Source organism: Micromesistius poutassou (assembly GCF_964030765.1).
Source record: "Micromesistius poutassou genome assembly, chromosome: 10".
NCBI lineage: Eukaryota > Metazoa > Chordata > Actinopteri > Gadiformes > Gadidae > Micromesistius > Micromesistius poutassou.
Window position 1 is genome coordinate 3,586,618 of NC_140280.1, and position 20,144 is coordinate 3,606,761.

General features: G+C 51.9%; 4 protein-coding genes across 4 annotated transcripts in view; 2 read left to right on the plus strand and 2 right to left on the minus strand.

Moving 5' to 3' along the window:
• ppm1nb (protein phosphatase, Mg2+/Mn2+ dependent, 1Nb (putative)) overlaps positions 1 to 4,070 on the plus strand; it is a gene marked incomplete at its 5' end in the record, with an annotated part of 5,313 nt that extends 1,243 nt beyond the window's left edge. The window contains 5 exons of the mRNA XM_084473983.1: positions 114 to 685; positions 2,121 to 2,238; positions 2,797 to 2,911; positions 3,815 to 3,878; positions 3,989 to 4,070. Coding sequence (XP_084330109.1) covers positions 114 to 685; positions 2,121 to 2,238; positions 2,797 to 2,911; positions 3,815 to 3,878; positions 3,989 to 4,018 — 899 coding nt within the window. The 3' untranslated portion in view covers positions 4,019 to 4,070. The remainder of the gene's footprint in view (positions 1 to 113; positions 686 to 2,120; positions 2,239 to 2,796; positions 2,912 to 3,814; positions 3,879 to 3,988) is intronic.
• Positions 4,071 to 6,177: 2,107 nt separating this feature from the next.
• Positions 6,178 to 8,279, minus strand: kcnk12l (potassium channel, subfamily K, member 12 like; the record flags this gene model as incomplete). Its single annotated transcript, XM_084473659.1, has 2 exons — positions 6,178 to 7,195; positions 7,913 to 8,279. 2 exons carry the CDS (start codon positions 8,277 to 8,279, stop codon positions 6,216 to 6,218), a joined length of 1,347 nt encoding a protein of 448 aa, XP_084329785.1. The 3' UTR covers positions 6,178 to 6,215.
• Positions 8,280 to 10,500: 2,221 nt separating this feature from the next.
• On the minus strand, positions 10,501 to 14,506 carry LOC311354087 (inositol-trisphosphate 3-kinase A-like). The gene is made up of 7 exons (XM_084473883.1): positions 14,454 to 14,506; positions 13,157 to 13,244; positions 12,549 to 12,762; positions 11,818 to 12,022; positions 11,326 to 11,427; positions 11,173 to 11,244; positions 10,501 to 10,799 (listed from the first exon to the last, which is right to left on the minus strand). The coding sequence occupies exons 1-7, from the start codon at positions 14,463 to 14,465 to the stop codon at positions 10,578 to 10,580; spliced, it is 915 nt and encodes a 304-aa protein (XP_084330009.1). The 5' UTR covers positions 14,466 to 14,506; the 3' UTR covers positions 10,501 to 10,577.
• Positions 13,955 to 19,685, plus strand: ccdc61 (coiled-coil domain containing 61). Its single transcript, XM_084473882.1, has 13 exons — positions 13,955 to 14,112; positions 15,114 to 15,266; positions 15,388 to 15,470; positions 15,619 to 15,779; positions 16,007 to 16,159; positions 16,363 to 16,564; positions 16,694 to 16,776; positions 16,915 to 17,216; positions 17,730 to 17,808; positions 17,904 to 18,101; positions 18,271 to 18,304; positions 18,408 to 18,480; positions 18,769 to 19,685. Exons 2-13 carry the CDS (start codon positions 15,119 to 15,121, stop codon positions 18,861 to 18,863), a joined length of 1,611 nt encoding a protein of 536 aa, XP_084330008.1. The 5' UTR covers positions 13,955 to 14,112; positions 15,114 to 15,118; the 3' UTR covers positions 18,864 to 19,685.
• The last annotated feature ends 459 nt before the right edge of the window (positions 19,686 to 20,144 follow it).

Consider the following 20,144-nt stretch of genomic DNA (forward strand, 5'->3'; position numbering starts at 1 on the left):
GGGGTCCCCCACTCCTCCAGTTAGGATGTCCTGAGTCTGTGAGCGGTTCTCCCCAGTGACACCCCGCCTGTGTGTCCCCCCCCGTCCCCACCCACCCTCCCGCCCTCCCTCAGGACAGATGGGGGGCGAGGACGACCCTGAGCGCGTGCGGGCGGGCATCGTGGGGGGCTTCCTGCAGACGGACCGCCAGCTGCAGGGCGTGGCGCGGCGCGAGGGCTGGGAGCGCGGCGGCACCACGGTGGTGGCCACGCTCATCTCGCCCTGCTACGTCTACTTCGCCAACTGCGGGGACTCGCGGGCGGTGCTGTCGCGCTCCGGCCAGGTGTGCTACTCCACCGAGGACCACAAGCCCTACAGCCCGCTGGAGCGCGAGCGCATCGAGAACGCCGGCGGCTGCGTGTCCATCCAGCGCATCAACGGCTCACTGGCCGTGTCCCGCGCCCTGGGCGACTTCGGCTACAAGGGCGCGGAGAACCGGCCCCCCGAGGAGCAGATGGTGTCCCCGGAGCCCGAGGTGTGCGTGGTGGAGCGCTCGCCGGGCGACGAGTTCCTGGTGCTGGCGTGCGACGGCGTGTGGGACACGCTGACCAACGAGGAGCTGTGCGCCTTCGTGCACAGCCGGCTGCGCGTGTGCACGGACCTCCGGGACGTGTGCGCGCAGGTCATCGACCTCTGCCTCTACAAGGTGAGGGTTAGGCTCCTCCCCCTGCCGCTACAAGGTGAGGATTAGGCTCCTCCCCCTGCCTCTACAAGGTGAGGATAAGGCTCCTCCCCCTGCCGCTACAAGGTGAGGATTAGGCTCCTCCCCCTGCCTCTACAAGGTGAGGAGTTAACTCCTCCCTCTGCCTCTACAAGGTGAGGATTAGGCTCCTCCCCCTGCCTCTACAAGGTGAGGAGTTAACTCCTCCCTCTGCCTCTACAAGGTGAGGATTAGGCTCCTCCCCCTGCCTCTACAAGGTGAGGAGTTAGCTCCTCCCCCTGCCTCTACAAGGTGAGGATTAGGCTCCTCCCCCTGCCTCTACAAGGTGAGGGTTAGCTCCTCCCCCTGCCTCTAGAGTGACCTCAGAGTTATTCCAGCTACACTTCTTTAGAATATGCACATAGATATGAACTCACAGCTGGAACTATACTATAAATACCTACAGTTGACCTCTATAATACTGTATAGATCTACCTCACTCCTTATATACAGTAGAATACCCATACTATATCACAAATGACAGGGTTACAATAACATCTTACACGGTATACATATAGCTTTATATATGTGTATACAATGCAGCGTACACTACAGGTTACTACATGCAGTGAAGGCATCGCGGTCATAATGGTAACTTCCTAAAGGAAAGAGGAGATGAATATATATTTAGAGCAGAGCATCATGGGGGCGACCTCTATGTTGTGGTTGTGTGGGTCGGAGGCCAGCAGCAAGGGCTGATGAATGATGTGTGGTGGAATCCCTTGAGCTATCTCTCTCTCTCTCTCTCTCTTCCTCTCTCTCTCTCTCTCTCTTCCTCTCTCTCTCTCTCTCTCTTTCGCTCTCTTGCTCTCTCTCTTGTTCTCTCTGTTTCTCTCTCTCGCTCTCTCACCCTCTCTCGCTCTATCTTTCGCTCTCTTGCTCTCTCTCGTTCTCTCTATTTCTCTCTCTCGCTCTCTCACCCTCTCTCTTCTCAAAGCAAATAAACTCACTCACTCATTCGCTCACACATACACACACACAGACACACACGTACACACACACACACGGTGGGATAGACAGTTGAGCTGTGACAGATTTAGCTGTGTTGCCTGTCAGCGGCGGTGTTACATAACGTGAACACGCACAGCTTAGACACATGACAATACACACACAGCTTACACACGTGCATGTGTGTGTGTGTGTGTGTGTGTGTGTGTGTGTGTGTGTGTGTGTGTATATATATGTGTGTTTCTCACACACACACACGCGCACACACACACACACACACACACACACACACACACACACACACACACACACACGTATACACACGCACGCACGCACACACACGCACACACACACACACACACACACGCACACGGCGTTGACTGCACTGATATGAGATGTTATTAATGTGCCGTTAATGCGCATGTGTCGACAGGGCAGCTTGGACAACATCAGCATCATCTTGCTGTGTTTCCCCGGAGCTCCGCAGCTCTCTGCGGAGGCCCTGCATCAGGAGGCTGAGCTAGACGACCTGCTGGAGGCTAAAGTCGCAGGTAACACACCGCCAACCTCCCCCTGATATCGACGCGTTTCACAGCTCCAACGCCAAACACGTTTTGTTGGACCGTATTCAGTAGGCGTAATGTTGTTTTATAAAACGTTGCTAGAAAGACAAAGTCTAACTTACTAACCAGTTGGTTTGTAAATCTTACCTGCAGGACTCTGGGCTTTGCATGACAGCTTGATGTTTCGGTCCAGGCTCACCCAGCGGGTTTCTAACTCATTTCAGGCCGGTCGTCTCACCAGCAGGGCCGGTGCTCTGACGCTCGGGGCGGCTAGATTTGTTTAGGAGCCCCCCTTTCCCCAATCACGTTGTCCTTGTGTAGGACCTATCAGTAACTTTTTCTATATTTTCCGTACATCATTTAGACATAGAAGAACATTTTTAAAGGTGAAAATAAAAATACATCTTTTATTTGTATATTCCTCATGTCTTTTCTATTTCTTCAGTGACGCAGTCGTTATATAATATTTTAGAGTAGAGTACTCTGAATCTAGGGAAGTAGAGCGGTACCAGGCTGGACTGACCCTGAGGTGCCTGTGTTCCCCAGAGATCTACGAGGACCTGTGTGTCGGGGGGGAGGAGCCTGACCTGCTGGCCGTGCTGACGGTGCTCGCCTCCATCCCTATCCCCGGCCTGCCGCCCGGCGGAGGCATCCAGAGCAAGTAGGCACCGATCAGATACTAAACGACTGTTAACATGGGGGGGGGAAACAGGCCTGCAGTATAAAGTAGACCTGCAGTATAAAATATGAAACAGAACTACTGTTTAACATGGGGGGGAAAACAGGCCTGCAGTATAAAGTAGACCTGCAGTATAAAATATGAAACAGAACTACTGTTTAACATGGGGGGGAAAACAGGCCTACGGTATAAAGTACAGTAATAAATATGGTTCAAAACGAATGTATAACAGTGTACAAAATAGCCCTACAGTATAAAGTAAGTAAGGTATCAAATATGGTGTACAATACGGTAAGCATACATAGACTTAGACTGTGTACAGTACGGTATAAAATATGCTATAAAGTGTGGTAGGCCTACAATGTGAAGATAATTAGAAAAAGAAAATACAGTGTATAATATACAATTGCACAGTCGAAAATACGGTTTAAACAACTGTAAAAAATATATATATATACAGTGTACGTACGGCTTTCACGAAAGTGGACAACTTTCTTTTTTAACCCAGCATCGCATGCGTTTACGTTAAGAAAACGTTCTCAATAACATGATGTTACACTTTGAAACAAACAAAGCCAAAAACAAAGACTATAAGAGGGTGTTCATGTCTCAGGTATGATTGGTTTTCATGTGTTTATGTTCCTGTATTTGGTCATGTATTTGATCCAGATGTGTACATGTACTATTACATTGTAATGGTAGCGGATTAGGAATGAATGGGCTCCTGGATTAAACCAGGTGTCAAACCGGTATGAAAGCAGCCTTGCCTAACCATCTTTGCCAACTGTACACAGACATGTTGTGAACTATAGCCTACAGACTGCTTTATAACGCATAGAATGTTGTGGTGGAAGATGTTAATGTTTATTTTTTTGTGTGTTACAGGAGGAACTGCATAATTTCTGCTTACTTTCAACAGAGAGAGATTCACAGGCCAACTCCATCTAACGTAGGTTAAATCCAGACCCCGTAACCACAGGGTCAACCACACACTCAACCCTCCCACTAAGACTGTACCTGATGGAGGTGTTTAATAAGATGTTCTCCTTTCCTTCGCAGAACGGGGGCTTTCACAAGAAGCCAATGTAGGACCCCTCTGTACCCTTCAGTATTTTCTTCATTCGTGCGATTAGTGAAAACGATGGAGGAAAGATTTATTTCTCCCGCTGTCCGAGTGAAGCTCTGTGTTTCCGTAAGAGATTCATTGTAACAGCGTGTTGTCGGATATGTTTTATAATAACACATGAGAACCTTTTTTACTTGTTCCGAAACAGTGACTCAGTGACAACTCTCTGCCTCATATTATAGACAAACCACCAAGATGATGGATGATATATTGTAAAGTTTTATTGTTGTACCTTTTTCTTGGTATGTCCTATGATAAAGTATAAGAGTTTTCTGTGTAAAATAGTATTGAATTTAAAGGTAAATCTAAGATGATGAATTGTTTATTTTTCAAACTAACTACAAAGTAGCTTGCCAGCTAATATAGTCTTTAAAGTGAATGCTAATAATGTTTTTTTTATGATAATTATCATTATGGGCAACTATAAATGTGGAAACTGTTCTGTTTTTCCCATTGGATTGAAAGCTGACTGTAAGAAAAGATTTATTTTTAAAGCCTTACTTTAAAATGTTCAAACTTCTGTGTCGTTTTTCAAACGTAACGATAGAAGATAAACTTTTATTTGAATGTTAAAAAGGTATATTCACTGAAAATATGAATCATCTTAAGATGCAATTCCAATATGCTTAAAAGTGACACTAAATAATACATTATAGGTAATAGCAGAAGGTCATATTATGTGTAAAAAATACAAGAACTCACATTAAACTTCATTTATATATTTGAAACAGAGATATTTCCCACCATCTCTTCAGAGCTCCAAGCCAACGACTAACTGAGAAAAGTTCACTAGATATACTACGAAAATCAATAAATAATATGGACAATAGAGAGGACTAGGAAATATTGAAAAGAAAGATTTATTTGAACAGGAAATGAAAAAATGCTGCATTCCCCATGACTGCATTTTCCTAGTGCTAAAAGACTAAACTATATATAATAGTTCATTTGTTACTCAGTGTTGTTTTAAGCTTTTGTTTGGAGACGATTTGATCTTTGATCTTTGACCCACCGATTCAAACAATAGAAGTTCATTTTAAAATACAATTTAATCCCTCCTTGGAGCCTGCTAGCCTACTGCCCTGACATCAGGGCAGGATCATCTGTATAGGTTCTGGGTTCGATTCCCTCAACGTCCAGAGTCTACCTGCAGACATCCAAGAGCAAGAGGACGCTGTATCTAAACAAACTTGCTGCAAGTCCCAGATAAAAGCGAAAGGCAGAACTAAATCACCTAATAGTAAGTTAAGGACCCCCTCGAAAATGAGATGGTACATCTCAAGGGGCTATCCTTGAAATAAAGAAATAAAGAATAAAATAGTCATATTCAACGTCAGTAGCAGTGATTCAGCAGGGCTAGCTTCAGAGGCTACAGCATTAGCAGTCCTCAGGCGCATTCGGAGAAGGCAATGACTTGAACAAGCGGCGAGCGCGGCGCTGTATCGCTATCACTATTAGCATGGAGACGGCGAGAGGCGACCTCGGCAGCCCTCCAATCAGCCGTCTGCCAAGGAGATGCTTCAGCGACGCCTCCGCTGATTGTCCGTACGAGCCAATCACTTGAGAGTATCTCCGCCACAACACTCTCTAATGGCATGCATGGCCGGCTTCTTACCTCCTCAAGTGTTTTGCAGAGCCGTTGGAGCATCTGTTCTGGACAGACCGTGCTGCACTACAACCCACAAACCAGAGTCCTTGAGCAAGGCAATGAGTTCAGATGAGATGATTCTGTTTTAGCAGTTTCACTTTCATCACAAGTAACTGAGTAAAGGAACAGATTATAGTACGCTCAGGTCTCTCTACGTCTTCTGGTTTGTCTCTGAGCGGCGTCCTCAGAATTCATGTGACGGACTAATGAACATGCCACTCAAGGGGTTGTGGTTAGGCGGGGCTTAGCGGTGGGGTTAGGGTTATGTGAGGGTTTGGGGTGGGGTTGTGGTTAGGCGGGGCTTAGCGGTGGGGTTAGGGGTAAGGTTAGGGTTATGTGAGGGTTTGGGGTGGGGTTATGGTTAGGCGGGGCTTAGCGGTGGGGTTAGGGTTATGTGAGGGTTTGGGGTGGGGTTAGGGTTAGGCGGGGCTTAGCGGTGGGGTTAGGGTTATGTGAGGGTTTGGGGTGGGGTTATGGTTAGGCAGGGCTTAGCGGTGGGGTTAGGGCTGGCCCTACCGGTCACAGCTGGTCTCCTGCAGGCGGTTGTTCATGATGGCCAAGGCGCCCACGCCGCCGGAGAAGCCATTGAGGTGGGCGTGGCTCGGGGGGGCGTGGCCCTGGTGGTGGTGGTGGGCGGAGTCACTCAGCTGCTTCTGCAGCAGCGCCAGCGACACCTTGTTGAACTCGTTCACCGAGATCATCTCCCCGGAGAGGCGGCGCCCGGGGTAGGCCCCGCCCTCCCCGCCCGGCCCGCCGTCCGTCTCGCTGTCGCCGGCCGTGTCCAGCGAGCCGCCGGCGAAGCGCTGCGGCCCCGCCCGGCTCTGCAGCGGCTGCACGCTGTTCCCCTTGAAGCGCCGGCCGCGCCCGGCCGCGGGCGCCAGGCGGCGTGCGGGGTGCTTCCGGGACCAGCAGGGGCAGCAGAGCGAGCGGCAGCCGGGCCGCGAGCACACCAGCTTGGCCAGGATCCAGTTGAGCGTCTGCTTGATGATGATGGAGATGACGTTGAACAGGGAGTAGATGCAGCACACGCCCATGAGGATGAAGAGGCAGTTGCCCAGGCGATAGGCGCCCTGGCCCTCGTACTGCTGCCGCTGGCTGCTCACCAGGTCCCCGAAGCCGATGGTGCTGAAGGCCACGAAGCAGAAGTAGAGCGAGTCCACGTAGCTCCAGTCCTCCATGGTGCAGTACAGCGTGGAGGCGCTGCAGGCGATGATGACCGACGCCACGCCCAGGATCAGCATCACGTAGTACACCGACGGCTTCCAGCCCTCCAGGCTGTCGTCCTCCCGGCGGGGGGCCCGGCCCCCCAGGACCCCCGCCCCCGAGTGCCGCAGCTGGCGCTCGTGGAACCAGCGCATGATGTAGGCCAGCATGGTGATGATGCGCTCCAGGAACAGGTTGAAGAAGAGGATGGTGGCGGCGCAGCCGATCAGCCCGTAGAAGATGAGGAAGATCTTCCCGGAGATGGTGGCCGGGGTGTTCATCCCGAAACCTGACGGAGCAACGGAGACAGAGGAACAGGATGAAGCACTGGGGTGGAGGCGTTACACAGGGTGACCTTTCATTAACTATGAGTTCAAAGACATTCAGGGAACGATGTGATAGGCTCAATGCGAGTGTAGGGGGGGAGTGGGGGGGGGACGGCGTAACAGGGTCGTTAACAAGCTGGGGGGAGAAATGGGCTTCAAGCTGATGGGTGAGTCTACATGAATCCACATACACAGAAAGGTGTGAAAGATGACTCTAAAGCAGGGGTCTAAACCGAGATGGGTCGTGATCTAGTAGGAGGTGGGACGCGACAGAGCGCTCAATCCCTCTCGTTTGATGACAGGGTTGGGGTTAGTTATCACCGTCCCCAGTGTGCCAGCTTTCAGTCGGCTCCAGGATGACTGGATGCTGTCATCTATTAGTACTTTTTAATGACACGCATTGCTGGATGGACATGCATACGGATGGTGGACACTTATCGTTGCCTTGACTACCGTACCGATGGTGGACACTTATCGTTGCCTTGACTACCGTACCGACGACCGACACTTATGGTTGCCTTGACTACCGTACCGATGGTGGACACCAAGTGTTGTCGTGACTACCGTACCGATGGTGGACACCAAGCGTTGTCGCGACTACCGTACCGATGGTGGACACTAAGCGTCGTCATGACTACCGTACCGATGGTGGACACCAAGCGTCGTCATGACTACCGTACCGATGGTGGACACCACCGTGCCCACGAAGTAGAAGGCCCCGGAGAAGTCCCAGCGCGGCCTCAGGGCGTCCACCCGGATGCCCGCCCCGTTGGCCTCCTCGTAGTCCCGCAGCAGGCCGTGCAGCGCGGCCACGCCCACGCCGTGCGCCCGCGTGAACTCGTCCAGCCGCTGCGTCCAGCGGCGCTGCGCCCGCAGCTCGTAGGGCCTCTCCAGCGCCGAGAACACGGCGGCGCCGCACAGCAGGTAGAGCAGGATGAGGCCGGCCAGCAGGCAGAAGCGGGCGTTGTCCTCATTCATGGGCGGGCGGGAGCAGCGCCCCCCGCCGCCGGCCCCGCCCCCCCCTCCTCCCCCCCTCCTCTGAGCCATGCCGCCCGACGGCTCTCATGCGTGAGCCCCCCCCCCGCTGTGGGCTGGTCGCTGGTCGCCCCCCCCCCCCCCCCCGCGCCACGCGGACCAATCAGGAGCCGGCTGGGGAGAAGGGGTACGGAGACGCAGGTGTCACTCCGAAGCGGACGCCTGACGTGTCAGGCGTGTGTTGATTGGGCGGGTCCTGATTGATTGAACGGGTCCTGGTTGATTGATCGGGTCCTGATCAACCTCACGGCCGGCTTTGTACCGGCGAGGAAACTGAAAACATAGACAACATGTTGAAGACTAACCCAAAGAATTAACCATTCAACCATTCAAATGCAGAACGTTTTCTCTAATCTATTGTCTCACCTGGACTGGCTGATCACTGACCTGGTAATGGATGTGACCGGGGATCAATACTCTGATGGTGTGGAGAGACGCCCGTCTCCTGTCTGCTCCTCACAGCACGTCCTGCTCTGTGCCTCTCTGGTCCAACACTGGCCGGGGAGGAGTCCTGCCTGTCGCTCCCTGTGTCTGTGTGTGTGTGTGTGTGTGTCTGTGTGTGTGTGTGTGTGCATGCTTGGCTGAGTGAGTGTGTCTGTGTTTGCATACATGTGTGTGTGTGTGAGTAAGTGTGTGTGTGTGTGTGTGTGCGTGTGTGTGCTGTATAAACTGAAAGACTGTCTGATGTGCACTTTTATCATGTTGACATCATCCCAGGCCCCACCCCCTTCTGTCACCGAGCGGCGTGTGATTGGTGGATTAATAGAAGGGTCCTCTACTTCCCATCTGCCCGTAATCAAGACATCTCTCTGTACCTGAGACAGCGCCTGATAGGCTAACTGAATTAAGTGCACGGACGACTGTCCTCACTGCATATTTTTCAGCAGTTGATTACATTACTATTCAGCAGATATTTTTAGCCATAGTGGTTCGGTTGTGAATGATCTCCTTGACACATTGTTAAAAACAGCATATTTGATCTAGAAGCTTTGCCTATTTTTACCGGGATTGTGCGCGCTAATTGGTGGGGGACGGGGCGGCTCGGCGGAGTACTCTCCCGGCCCTCGGCTCTTTTGAAGCTTCCCGTCTGCTCCACTTGGGGAGCAGTGCGGGGGAGGATGTACCCTACATCTATCTCTCCATCTTCCTCTCTTCCTGAGTCCGCCACCGGCTGCCTTTCATCTTGTGGTCGGCTGGAGTCAGGGGGGGAGGGTGGGGGGGGGGCAGGGTTGATCTGAGAGTCCAGGTGTAGCTTCTGAACACTAAATCAGACTTTATGGTAAAAGCCAGGAAAATACTTTATTGTGGTGAAAAAAAATATTTCAATCAATTCCCAAAGTCCACTGGTTTCAGGATTCTTCCCCAGCGTTAAAAATGATTACAGAATCGGACCATGATGGTATGAAAATCTACACATAAAAAAATACAGTTTCAGTTTCTGAACAAAGTCTGCAACCTTGCTTGACCTTGGTCAGGGGTTAACGATTTAGTGATGTCAGGATGAATCAAACAGTCTACTGTTAGTGTTAGTGTTGAGGGTATAATTATTATTATAATTATAATATAATTATATATTATTATAATTATTATTAGTGTTCAATCATGATCATCACATAAAGGAAGGTGATGGACATCTCTGAGGTGTCCTCTCTAAATGTTCTCTGGGGGCAGTAGGATCTAGATGTTCTCTGGGGGCAGTAGGATCTAGATGTTCTCTGAGGGCTGCAGGCACAGTGGAGTGTTTGGAGAAGTCACTCCTGTGTTACTCTCAGTCTCACTCTGAGACAAACGACCACTTGGCGTGGGTCCTTCACTTTCAGCTCCACAGCCTCTGCATCATCACCCTCTGCTGTCAAACAACAAAACAAGTAGTCCTTCATGTGTCCAGTGCTAAGGGGGGGGGTCCAGTTGCTCAGGTGTGGGGGGGGGGGGGGGGGGGGGTGGGGGGCAGGGTGCTCAGGTGTTGGGTAGGGTGTTAGGGTGGGGGTTAGGGTGGTACGGTGCTCAGGTGGGGGGGGGGGGGGGGGGGGGGTCCAGGTGCTCAGGTCGTGGTAGGGTGTTAGGGTGGGGGTTAGGGTGTTACGGTGCTCAGGTCGTGGTAGGGTGTTAGGGTGGGGGTTAGGGTGTTACGGTGCTCAGGTCGTGGTAGGGTGTTAGGGTGGGGGTTAGGGTGTTACGGTGCTCAGGTCGTGGTAGGGTGTTAGGGTGGGGGTTAGGGTGTTACGGTGCTCAGGTCGTGGTAGGGTGTTAGGGTGGGGGTTAGGGTGTTACGGTGCTCAGGTCGTGGTAGGGTGTTAGGGTGGGGTGTGTTCAGGGGTCAGGTGTCCGGGCGGGGGGCAGGGTGTCTGTGAGGATGGCGATGAGGTTGTCCAGACCCCAGAGGTAGCCGTCCTCGCGGTTGCCCTCCACCCAGGGGGTCCGGTGGTCCAGGGTGAGGGGGGGAGGGAGCGGCGAGGTCTTCCCGAAGTCGATCATCCACACGCCCGACCGGCCCGCCGCGTCGTGCAGGAAGAGCAGGGAGCTCCCTACCACCTGGAGGGGGACACACCGCCGGGATCACCACCACTGCACTGTCTAACCCCTACCTGTCTCTGTAGATCATGCTCACATTTATTGGTAGTTATTTCTATTTTCGCATCTACATTTTACATTTTACTACTCTTTGTATTTATAGATAATATATGATTTATATATATATATATATATATATATATATATATATATATATATATATAATATATATATATTGTAGTAATGATAAATTTTTGGACCCACATTTTCTGTCAGGGAATAAAAGTAAACCTGATTTCATAACTGTGTCTCAACTGACTAAATAGTAAACATTATGTGAGCAGGGCACAATAGGGATCAAAGAAGGGTGTTCGACTGACAGGTGACCTCTGACCTCGTGTGTCCTGAAGAACTCGGAGGCCTCCAGTGTGTGGCGGAGCTGCTTCAGTCTGCTCAGGTAGCCCCTCTGACGAGAGACGGCAGGGCGGGGGGGTTACAGCGGGAACAACAAAGTGGGAGGACGCAGAGGGGCGGGGCCGAGACTCACCACGGTCTGGGGGTTGTGGTCCACGAAGTCTCTCAGTGCCTCCGTCACCTGCTCTCTGCTTTTGGTCCTCTTGAAGTTTGTGTGGCATTCTCCGTTGGCCTTCTGAACCGGAATCACAAGGAGCCCCGTTCTACCGATTAACACTCAGGGAAGGTTAGTCAGATATGAATATATTATGAACATTCTGAATCAAACCAATCATAAATCCTTATTTAATGTACATTGACTAGTTAGACAAGGAATACTTCCTCTGTAGAAGATACTCCATGCATTCAAGACGTTTACTATTTCCAGTTTTGCAGACCTTTTTATCCAAAGCGCCTTACAGGTGATGTTTGCAGACTTCAGACATTTATGAACCTTCGCTTCACCCCTAGATCAGCCCTTCATCCTGCCCACACCGACCCCTTGAGGCTGCTGTTGGAGCTACTACTCTAGACCAGCCCTCCATCCTGCCAACAACGACCCCTTAAGGCTGCTGGACCCCCTTACCCTGACCCCCTCGATGCGGAAGCCCTGCGTGGTGGTGGAGCTCAGGCTCTCCCGCCATTGCATGTATCTGGTCTTCAGGACCCCCCGCTGGGCGGCCTCCTGGGCCGTGGGGGCCCCGGGGTCCACCGCCACCATCTTCTCGTACATGTCCTCCCGCAGCTTGGGCCTCTCCCGGGCCAGACGCAGCTCCTCCTCCTGGTACGTCCTGCAGGGAGAATGGACAGGAAGATAGGAGGAAAGTTCAAGAAACAGGAGTAAATGGTAAATAAATGGACTGCATTTATACAGCGCTTTTCTAACCAGTGCCACTCAACGCGCTTTACAATACTGCCTCACATTCACCCATTCATGCACACATTCACACACAGACGGCGGTGTCAACCACACAGGGCGATAGCCAGCTTGTCAGGAGCAGTGAGGGTGAGGTGTCTTGCTCAGGGACACTCAGCGGAGGAGGAGGAGGAGGAGGAGGAGCCGGGGATCGAACAGGCAACCTTACGATTACCAGCCAACCTTACGATTACCAGCCAACCCGCTCTACCTCCTGAGCCATATGCCTCCCCATAAAGATGGAAAGATGGTAATGAAGTTACAAAAACAAAGTGATGAGGAGAAGGAAAGTGGAGCCAACCACCCGACACCAGAACCCGACCAGTTCAGATCCAGGGTATCAGGAGGAAGTGAAAGCCTTGAGGAGCATCTAACCCTGGTCCCCCCCCTGCGGTGCTCACCGGGTGCCCATCTTACAGTCCATGATGGCGGGTGCGTGGAAGCGCGTCAGCAGGTTGTCCATCATGGTGTAGTCCTGCCCCTCGTGCTGGACCACGCCGTGGAAGGAGGGGACGAAGGCGCTCAGCCGGTCCTCCATCAGCCTCCGGAAGCATCGCTCCTCCCCCTCACAGTGCCTCTTTAACAGCCTCCCGTTCTCCCCCACCTGGAAGCTCTCTGGGGGAGGGAGGGAGTGAGAGAGGAGGAGGGGAGAGGAAAGAGAGGAGGGGAGATGAGAGGAGGGAGGAAGGAAGGAGGAGAGGAGAGGAGAAGAGAGGAGAGGAGAGTGGAAGGAGAGAAGGAGGAGAGGAGTGAAGGCGGAGAGGGGCGGGAGAGAGTGAAGGGACGAGGAAGAAATTAAGGGAGGAGGAGAGGGAGGAAGGGGGGGGGGGTGGAGAGGATATCAGAGGAGAGGAGAAATAGGAAAAGGAAGGGAGGGAGGGGAGGAGGGAGGGAAGAGATTACAGTCTGTGATCCGATCTCTCTCTCTCTCAGATCTTTAGTGTCTTCCAGGGAAGCCAGCGACTACGAGAAACAAGCCAAGCGAGCAGAAAGGAGCGGACTGGGGTACCTGCGTGTCCGACCAGCTGTAGCCAGGGCTGAGGCTCTGTGCCGGGCAGCAGGAGCGGGCTGGAGGGCTGGGTCGTCCATGTGTCGTTCTGCATGGAGAGAGAGAGGAGCCTTCACATCAACATGTGGCGCAGGGCTGTACGGACCGTCACTCAGGAAGGCAGACTTCAGACTCCCTGACTCAACTGGTTCCTCCGGGGTGGCCGTCTCCATGGAAACAGTCCCTGGTCACTGGGCCGGACTAAGAGACATTCGGGTTCACCCGGGACCCACGCAACTTTGATCAAACATTTACACGCTTGTTTTGGACGATGCAGAAGCCTGGAGCTTTTCAGGTTCAACAAGTTTGCAGATTATGTCTCAATGTGAAAACGCAAAACACTATCATTGGTCAGGGTGATTTAAAAACATTGCAAATATAATGTAGACCATTATAAATATAATTATTATTAAATGATAGGATAATAATATTATTATACTATTAATTAATATAATATTAATTAAATAATAATATTAATATATAATATTAAATAATTTATTCATGTAATATTACAATATGTTTATGCTTAAAATACACGATTGTTATTATGATTACCAACAATAAAAACAATTACTATTATTACAAGTCGTTTATAACATTACATATTATATCAAATAGTATTTATATGTATTGAACCATGTATTTTATTAATAACATGTCTATGCTGCAGGTTAAACAGTTGGGGGCAGCAGCGTCCCCCTCCCAGCAGAACGCCGAGGAAGAAGAGCCGCCGCCCGCGGGAGGAAACATGGACACCCGAAGAAGAGTTCAACGGTCCCGGTTCCCGGTTCTCCTGCCGCCGCTCCGCTCTTCGGTGGCGGGGACTTACTAACGGATCGCTGCGTGTTATCGAGGAACCAGCCCGGGTAAAGGATGAGCTCGTCCGTCCCCTGACCCCGCGGACCTCAGCAGACCAGGTTCGTGTTCGTGTGTTTCAGTGGATAATCGAGAGTTGGTGTCAAAGGGTCGTCTGATGTTCCGAGGACCACCGACTCACTCTGCGTTTGTCGGTGATGGAAACACCGCTAAATTTTAAGGAGAACGCTCTCCTAAGACCACCCTCAACTAATGACAGAGTATGAACAGAATATGCGCCTCGGTAGTTACACGATGATGATTATGTCCAGAAACTTAAATCAAAGTGAAGCGCTGAAAGTCCTCCCGATTCAAACGCTTTTCGCGTCTAACTATTTGACGCGATCTGCAAATGTCATCATCTCATCGTGTCACGGAGAACGATGTTCCCGGCGGTACGTACCTCGGAGAACATGGTTCACCCACTCCGTTCTTCTAGAGGAGCTCCATAAAGTATGTGGTCGTTAATGTGACGCGCTCTCTAGCGCCCCTCGTGGTGAGGGCGGCTGGAGGCAGAGCAGAGCAGCGCAGCAGCCTACCAGGTACCAGTCTGGTCAATGATTGACTGTGATGGACAAAGTGCATGTAGCAGACATTTCTTTATGGTTCCACCCACCCATTATCAATCCTAAATTGCTATTCTTTAATATTTAACAAAGCCATAGAAAGAACCCCATTCAGTTTTTTTTAGCTTGTTTATTAATACATTTATTTATTTATTTGAGGGGAACCCCAGGGTTCAGTACTTTGCTCTGTTTAGTTTTCATTCTTCACTCATTCCTTCTTTTGTCTTAACGACCAAGAACTAATGGCATCTAAACAGCAATGAGCATTTAAAATAATACATTACATAGTGTTTGTGATGCTATTTGCCTGTGTAGTAAATGAGTCACGTGATGGTATTGGATCAGTGCATAGACTTGCGTACTCGCCGATACCCGACACCACATTTTAGGCAGTATCCGAGGAATCTCCGATACTGGTATCGGTATCGGAACAACTCTAGTCTCCTGTAGCTGGAGGAGATGCTGATGTCCTGTTGGGGGTCTGCTTCGTACCTCAGGAGCCATGGAGGAGGGCTCGGTGGTGGAGGAGGACCTGGTGTTCAGAGGGGTGGAGTTCAGCGTGAAGGTGGAGATGGAGAACGGTCTGCTGGCGGTGGAGATCTCCGACACGAAGACCGCCGACCAGTGGAGGGGAGAGTTCGACCCCGCTTGTACGTAACGACCACCAGGGTTTGGTCTGAGTGGAAGGCTGTGAGACCGTCATTAGTGTTATTAATAATAATATTATTATGCCGTGTTTCTCATGTGCAACCTTTCTCAACCTTTCTGAAGACATAGAGGACCTCACACGCAAAACTGGAAACTTCAAGCAGTTTCCCATCTTCTGCAGTATGCTGGAATCGGCCGTTAGACAGGTGAGGCGTCACCGATGAAGGACAGCAACACGAACACAACTGGAGTCCATCGCATCTCAAGATGTTTAAATGTCTCACAGTTGGACCAGCACATTGTAAATTGTATCATTTACAAAGTGTGACCGACTTCCTCAATTGTTTTTTTCAGGTGAGTGATTCGGTGACCCTTGACCTCCTGACCTATGCCGACCTGGAGCTGCTGCGGAACAGGAAGGCGGGGGTCGTAGGTCGTCCCCGGGGCGGGCAGCAGTCCCCAGCCCTCGGCGCAAAAAGATACCTGATCCTGATCTACACCGTGGAGTTCGACCGGTCGGTTCACCCTCTGAGGGACCCTTAACTTGACCTTAACTTTAACCTCTGAAGAACCCTTCACTTAAGCTTTAACCTCTGAAGAACCCTTCACTAACATTAACCTCACCCCAGACTCACTCCTCACCCCAGACTCACTCCTCACCCCAGACTCACTCCACCATGCCACCTCGCTCTTCCAGGTTAAAGACCTGCTTTCTAACGTGGTTCTCCGGTCCGCCCGCTAGGATCCACTACCCACTGCCCGTGCCCTACAAGGGGAAGCCGGACCCAGCCGTCCTGCAGAGAGAGATCAGAGCCCTGCGGACACAGCTCAGCACCGGCCCCTCCCACGGGGGTCCCGGCCACGCCCACCCCGAGACCCAGAGGCTACGAGCAGAGTGGGTCCTCATGCATTCATCCTGTCATTCATTCATTCATTCATTCATCAGAGGGTGATTGGTTACAGAATATGAACGCCTGTGGTTCTATTCCTCCCGGTACTTCATCAATCCCACAGGACACTTCATGCGTCAATACGACTCCATACAACTCCACACACAAGGATATGGTCAGGGATATGAAGTCTCCCTCTCTCCCCCAGGCTGGCCCAGGTGAGGGAGGAGAAGCAGGCCCTGGCCCACGCCCTGGAGCGGCTACAGGGGGGAGGGGGAGGAGGGAGGGAGGCGGTGAGGAGGAGCAGGGAGGCGCTGCGGGACCTGGAGGAGCAGCTGCTGAAGGAGCAGGCCAAGGGTCAGCGTTCGGCCAGCAGGAGGAGCCAGGAGCAGCGCCTCCTGGTGGAGCAGGTGGGGCCTCCTGTGTGATGTCATCGGTCGGTGTGATGTCATCAGTCTGCGTGATGTCATGATACTGAACTGGGTTGGGTGGAGTTTTGAGGGGAAGTCATTCTGAGCCTGAGTGTGTGTGTGTCCCAGCTGGAGGAGCTCAGGGAGTCTGAGAGAGCGCTGCGCGTCCGTGTGAAGAACCTGACCAGCGAGCTGGCCTCCCTGAGGAGAGGGTGAGGCCTCCTCCCTCCCTCCCTCCCTTGTTTCCTTCCCTTCCCTGAACATGTGTTCCTCCCTCATGTTTTATTCTTCTTCTTTATCTCCTTCTCCTCCGTGACGCGGGTCGGGTGCGTTTGTTTTTGACTCCACAGCCGGGCGACGCCCGTCTACTCGGGCGGCTCGCGGGCCGACATCCAGACCCACCGGTCGCTCTCCCGGGAGAGGGCCTCCGTGTCCCGGGACAGGGCCTCCGTGTCCCGAGAGAGGGGTTCTCTCTCCAGGGAGAGGGGTTCTCTCTCAAGGGACCGGGGCCTCGGAGGGCTGGGGGTCCGAGCCCGGTCGGGGTCCCGGGAGCGAGCTGACGACCGTGTCCTGCGCTCGGGAGAGAGGGGGCGCAGAGCCGACTCCTCCGGCCCCCGCGCCCACATCCCCAGACCCTCGCCCTCCCCCACCGGTATGTCTCCCCCCCCTCCCACTATGGGACAGAACCCCTCTGAGCCCCCCCAGGGCTGGGGCAGTAGTGGTTGTATTGTCTTCAGCCCTTAGAGGAGCAGGTTGAGACTGAGGTCTGACTGCGGGGCATCTTGTGCTATGTTCCGATATCCGTACTTACACCCGTACTTAGTATACTAAGTTTGAGTACATAGGTTCCAATTACGATCGGGCGAAAAGAAGTGTACTGAAAGGACCCGGATGGTGAACTCAAAACAACGGTCGAAACCGCTGAGTGTGGATCAATGTACACTTTTCGTACTCAGCGGCAGCCATCTTAGCTACGTAGCGGAAGAGGGTGGAGCCAGGCTGAGAGTATTCAATTTGGAACAACACTGACATCTGAAAATCTGTGCACTTAGTGAGTGCGGATAGTGTACTACGTTTAAGTGTACTCGTGGAAGTATGGACATCTGACACAGCATTGGTCTCTGGAGGTCGTGATGTGATAAACCTTCTCCCCTCCCGTGTCCAGGCTCCCGGGGGCCGCGCTTCGATCCCACCGCCTACATCCAGGACCGCCAGCGGCGCCTGAAGGAGGTGGACCTCAAAAAGTACGTTGTCTTGTCTTGTTATTGGCTGTTGATCAAAGCTCAACGCTAGCAGCAGTAGAAGCTAGCGTGCGTGCTAACGTTTTGCGTTTCGCTAGGCTGAGGAAGACGAGGAGAGACATGCTGGCGTCGCCCGTCCTGTCTGAGAGGGGGCGGTCCCGCTCCAGGGAGCCCCGCCTCCTCACGGAACGCTCCGGCAGCCGGGGGCGGAGCCTGTCCACGGAGAGGCGGGGCAGCCGGCCGTCCTCCGCGGGGTCCATGGTGGACGAGGATCACATGACCAGCGTCCTGCTCAGGTCTGAACCTCCAACTCAACTATTTATAGAGATCGTAGAGAGTAGAAAGGTGTAAAGATGGGGGCGGATGGTGTTGGGGTTCCAGAGGCGTGGAGACGCTGCCTCCCTGAAGTGAAGACCGGTCGAGTCTCGAGTCTTTGCTTCATAACGTGTTTGTTTTGTTTTTCAGAGGAAGGAAACCGATCTACAACGGCGCTAGCACGGTGAGTGATGTGTAGGCCATTCCACGGGGGCCAGCATTGTTTGGTTGGGTGTAGGTGGGGCAGAGTGGCACCAACTCATTTTGTTCTTCATGGTCTCCTCCAGTCTGGAAGGAACGGGTCACTAGGGCGGAAGCCGCTGTGCAGCACGCCCACGTACCGGAGGAGAGCGGACAGAGGTACAGTGGCCCTAACCCAACACAACCACAGACTAATCCAGCTACAACCATAACTACAACCATAACCAGCTACCACCATAACTACAATCCTAACCAGCTACCACCATAACCTGCTACAACCATAACTATAATCCTAACTGAAACCATAAGTACAGCCATGACCAGCTACAACCCTAACTGAAATCATAACCAGCTACAACCCTACCCATAACCAGGATCCATTTCATGGATTCTCTACCAACTCAGCTGCTGCAGCCTCTACTGAGCTAACCCCCCCTCCCCCCACAGAGAGCTCCATGGACGCGGGGACGGAGCTTTCGGAGATCGACGCTCGACTGCAGGCCCTGCAGGACTACATGAGGGACCTGGACACCGGACCCTGACCCGGACTACATGAGGGACCTGGACACCGGACCCTGACCCGGACTACATGAGGGACCTGGACACCGGACCCTGACCCGGACTACAGGAGGGACCTGGACACCGGACCCTGACCCGGACTACATGAGGGACCTGGACACCGGACCCTGACCCTGACTGCATGAGGGACCTGGACACCGGACCCTGACCCGGACTACATGAGGGACCTGGACACCGGACCCTGACCCGGACTACATGAGGGACCTGGACTCCGGACCCTGACCCGGACTACAGGAGCTCACCACCTCCCCTGCACTCGGACCCTCTGCACTCTGTCTTTCTTCTGTGGTCTGGAGGTCCCGACGATGTGGTTCACTGGACTAAAACCTGGTCTGGTCAGTGTGGACCAGAACCTGGTCTTGGACTCTGACCTTCTGGCTGCTTGTTGTCTAAACTGTGGTGATCTTATTTTATATAAACAATGTATATTTAAAATTTGTAAAATTCAATGTAATATTCAAAGCTAACAATGCTATGTTAACTCCACTGCAGTGGCTATGAAGTGGTGAGTCCTCACTCTTCATACATGTACACCTTCTTTTGTTGTATTGTATTTAAATGCGTCTTTGTATTGCCTTTTAAAAAAATCTTTTTTTTATAAACTTGGAACTTTACAAAACAGCTGAGGATTTGAAATTATATATATTATTGTTTTGGGTCCTTAGTATGATTCCATCCGAGGATTCAAATCAGATTTTCCCCATCGAGTTGTCATGTGGCCAGAAATGTATTTTTTTTTAATATTTATATCTTGTCATCATCACTGTTTTCACTGCTTCATAACTTTCTTCACACTAGACTATAGATGCAGAACTCCTAAACCTCTACAACACGTTTTAAACCTGATTAAATGTTTCATGTACTACACACCGTAGCGTCATTATAATGTTCAAACTGAACCTTTTCCCCGGTATGATGGCTGCTAAACCTCTCATGATCTGGAACAACACCCGTGGCCAGGCTTCTACAGGGAGAGTTCCAACTCCAGCACTGGGAGCCAGAGGCAGCCATGGATGACTGATGTTAATCTGTCAGCGTTTCTCTTCAGAATGTCGTTTAAGCCACGGTTCGGGTTCAGAAGCCATTGTGATCACAGGGATTAGCGTCCCTCTACAAATGTCAGCTAAGCTTCTTTACCAGAATTTTGAAATCCATTCTTTACATGCAGAGGGCTGGTGAAGGGAAGCTAAATGCTGCTCTTCAGCCCAACTCGGGGGCAGGAGAAGTTAGTGGTTGTGGGTTTG